The 3459-nt window shown below is 31.7% G+C and overlaps 1 protein-coding gene across 1 annotated transcript in view; it reads left to right on the top strand.

The window, feature by feature from the left end:
* Window positions 1-1611: 1611 nt before the first annotated feature.
* The window catches only part of LOC111083056, a gene marked incomplete at its 5' end in the record, with an annotated part of 10832 nt that continues 8984 nt past the window's right edge, over window positions 1612-3459 (top strand). The window contains 2 exons of the mRNA XM_022379278.1: window positions 1612-1640; window positions 2692-2837. Of these exons, the coding sequence (XP_022234986.1) occupies window positions 1612-1640; window positions 2692-2837 (175 nt within the window). The remainder of the gene's footprint in view (window positions 1641-2691; window positions 2838-3459) is intronic.

Raw genomic sequence — 3459 nt, 5'->3', positions numbered from 1 at the left:
ATAAATATATCAATTCATGTGAATATGACTGAAAAATTTCATTTTTTTCTGAAAAAGTGGTGTCTATTTACTTGTGACCACTCAGTGTATGCTTAGGTAGTATTACTTTTTCTTCATTTATATTCAACACTTTTATAGGCACTGTGCCTCTCTCAGACACTTTACTAATACAAGCAGCTAAATATCCTTCTGCTTCTTGTATCTCAGTAGGTTCAACTAACACTTCTTCATTACACTTAAAGTCATCTACTTTAGCTTCAACAATAAATTTACTTCTCGTAGGCACTTTGGTTACCTTAACTAATCTTACAGGTACTCTTTCACTCAAACAGTCCTGTTGAGATGCTCTGTTGCTTACGTTAAGCACAAGTGTAGTGTATCTTATTCTGCTTAATTCCAGTTACACTTACTGTATTCTTTTTTTCTTACTACTACTACAACTAATACTTCTGCTAGGCTTACGGCCTTTCTGTTTATTCTACTCACTGGATTTCTCTTTGAACACTTGATATTCTTACCATGCTTTCGTATGTTGACTTTTAATCCTTAGCCTCACTAATGCTAGTATTAGGCATCTGACTATTAGCTTTAGTTAGTGGGAAGGTATCATTTGTTTCAACTTTTGCACATAAGTCTGAAGGTATGAGCCCTTCAAGACTTAAGATTTCTGTTTCTATGTGCAGTTTACCTCTGGCAAGAGATATTTCAGTGTCATAAACCCTTAAGAAATCCTGCCCTATAATACCATTTGCTTCTTCGTCTATCTATTTACAGATGTAAAATGAGTGTTCTATCTCTAAGTCTCCTATTTTCATGTCAGCACTATACTTGCCTAGCGTCTTAACAGGATGTTCTGTTATGGAAGTTAAAACCCTTTTAGCAACTTCCTTTCAAGCATTATTCAGCAATGTTGGATATTTATCCACTAATTCTGCACTTAGCAGTGAAGATTGAGCACCTGTGTCAACCAATAACCGACATGCTATACTTTCTATTTCTACTAAAACAATATGGTAACATTATGGACAATCTTTTGTTCTATACTGCCGGAACTACCGCTACTTTTGCTCGGTAATCACGGCAGGGAATACCTTTATTTTAAATCTATAGCAAATGTAGAACTACTGTTATTTCTAGGGAACTTCCTTCATAAAGTCTCAGCCTTAGAGGATTTTCTGCTTTTGCCTTCGGTGAGCATCTACAATCTCGGGCTATGTGGCCTTTAATACCACAATTAAAACATGCTATCTGCTCATTTCTATTCTGTTTCTGAAAACAGTTCTTTGCTATGTGGCCAACCTTACCAAAGTGAAAACACTGGAAGCCATTGTGCTTATTCTGTCAGCTTGCTTTATCAGTTCTGTTACTATATTCACTGCAGAATGTTTGGATTTATATATATGTTTTTCTCATAACTCCTCTCAAGTAGCTTCTTCAATCAGATTATGAGGCCTTTAAGCAATGCACTGAACTTTTCAACACGATATCCATCACAGTCAACCAGAGCCTCTGATATGATTACTCTAGACCACAGGTTACACAAGTGTTCCGTAGATGTTTATCCACCTCTAAATCCAGACCATGAATATTTTCACTTGAAGTGTGCCACAGATGTAACAAAGAAGTACAGATTATTTATGGTGAGCAAGAATATTTGAGAAATTAAGCATTACTGAAAAAATGGAGTGTTAAAAGTTAAGTCATTTATGTTATTTTTGTTCCTTTAGCCAGCTGTAGTTTATCACTATACATTTTAATTTTATAACAGCATGATATTCTTTTAATTGTAGCATGTGTAATTTTGAAATGTATATCATTGGGATTTTAAATATCCCGATAATTGTTTAATTTTTTGCATTTATTCTGTGTATATATATATACATACACACATACTTATAGTAAACATTTTAATTTAATAATTTCATTGCTTCAAAACTGTTTTTAAAACAGTTAATTTTTTATTATAATTAACATGAGTTTTTTTTTAATTAATGTTTATGTTTACAAGGGATGAATAACAGATCTTTTTTGAAGCTTAGAGCCAGTCATAGATTCCCTGATTAATATATATTTTGTAATAATTATATGGCCTGATAAAATTACTTGATTAATTTACTGTCTTTTCAGACACATGTTTCTTAAATTAATTAGGTAACAAATTGCTTGTACTATGACTTTGTTAGTTACAGGGTCCCAAATAACATTCAAGTTACACAAAAAATGTAAACAAAAAATACTCGGGTTATAGGGTTTTTATTCGTTTCATCACTATTAAAGTAGTGATGTTCACAAGGGCAGACAGTTACTTGATTAACAGTCATATTTTAAGATTTACAGAAATTGTCAAATTTTACCTGAATATACTCATATTGTGACGCATGTGCAGACAAAATTATATTATTAACCTTCAAATTTTGAAATGTATAGAGGCAGTCAGTCTTTCAGTGATGATTATCCAAGTTATGATATTTACATTGACAAATTAAACCTGATTAATGTATTATGATAACAATAGTGGCAGAAAAAATCACCTAATTAATGTTCATATCGTGAATAGAGAGTAGATGAAATACACCTGATTTATTTTCAAATTGTAATATGTATAAGTGCAGCTGAATTTTACTTGATTTAGGTTTGTTCTATTGAGGCAGGTAAAACGTTACCTTATTTATGTTTATTATTATGTTACAGGAGCAGATAAAATTCACAGTTACGTGCTGATTCTAAGACAAATCTTATATCTTAATCGCAAGCCAGCCTACTATCTAAACCGAACTTTTAAACTGGTTTGTTCTGAACTAAATGATCATTTTGTCAGCAATGATTACATGCAGATGGTGAGTTATACACTTATTTTGTGAAGAAAGTATTGAGTGTTTCCAAGCATTTAATTTTATGAAAATAAAATAGTTTAAAAAATTATTTAGATATTTTAGTGTTGGCTAAAATAGCCAAAGAAGGTGTATGAATTCTATCTCTTCATGTTGATTTTTTGTAGTCATATGCATTGTAGTTTCAGGAAATAATGTTTGGGCAATCAGAGATTTAAAAATTATATTTACTAAAGCACAAAATTACTGTCAAATTACTGACTTGTTTTTATATCATAAATAGTTGTTGTTTTAAGTTGTATAATTACTGAATAGTAACGACGTTGATAATAATGTTACGCCTTCAGTCGTTAGTTAATTTGTTTGATTACTGAAACTTGAAGTTTTCATACACAAAGTTGTTCATTTTCCAGCTTTTTAAACTATTTGCACTGAAACATACTGTTACGGCTCCGGTCATTACTTAACTTCCCGTATAATTTCTTTCCGATGAAACTTTAGCGACACAAGTCCTTTCTTAAATAAAACTGGTTTATTCTTTCCGAATACAACTTTACGATACACTTAATTTCAACAGTCGCTCTATAACAAACGCTATAACTCACGTTTCTCGAGCTTGTCTATACTC

Source organism: Limulus polyphemus, unplaced genomic scaffold (assembly GCF_000517525.1).
Source record: "Limulus polyphemus unplaced genomic scaffold, Limulus_polyphemus-2.1.2 Scaffold8028, whole genome shotgun sequence".
Classification (NCBI taxonomy): Eukaryota; Metazoa; Arthropoda; class Merostomata; order Xiphosura; family Limulidae; genus Limulus; species Limulus polyphemus.
This window is presented reverse-complemented; position numbering and strand designations above follow the sequence as displayed.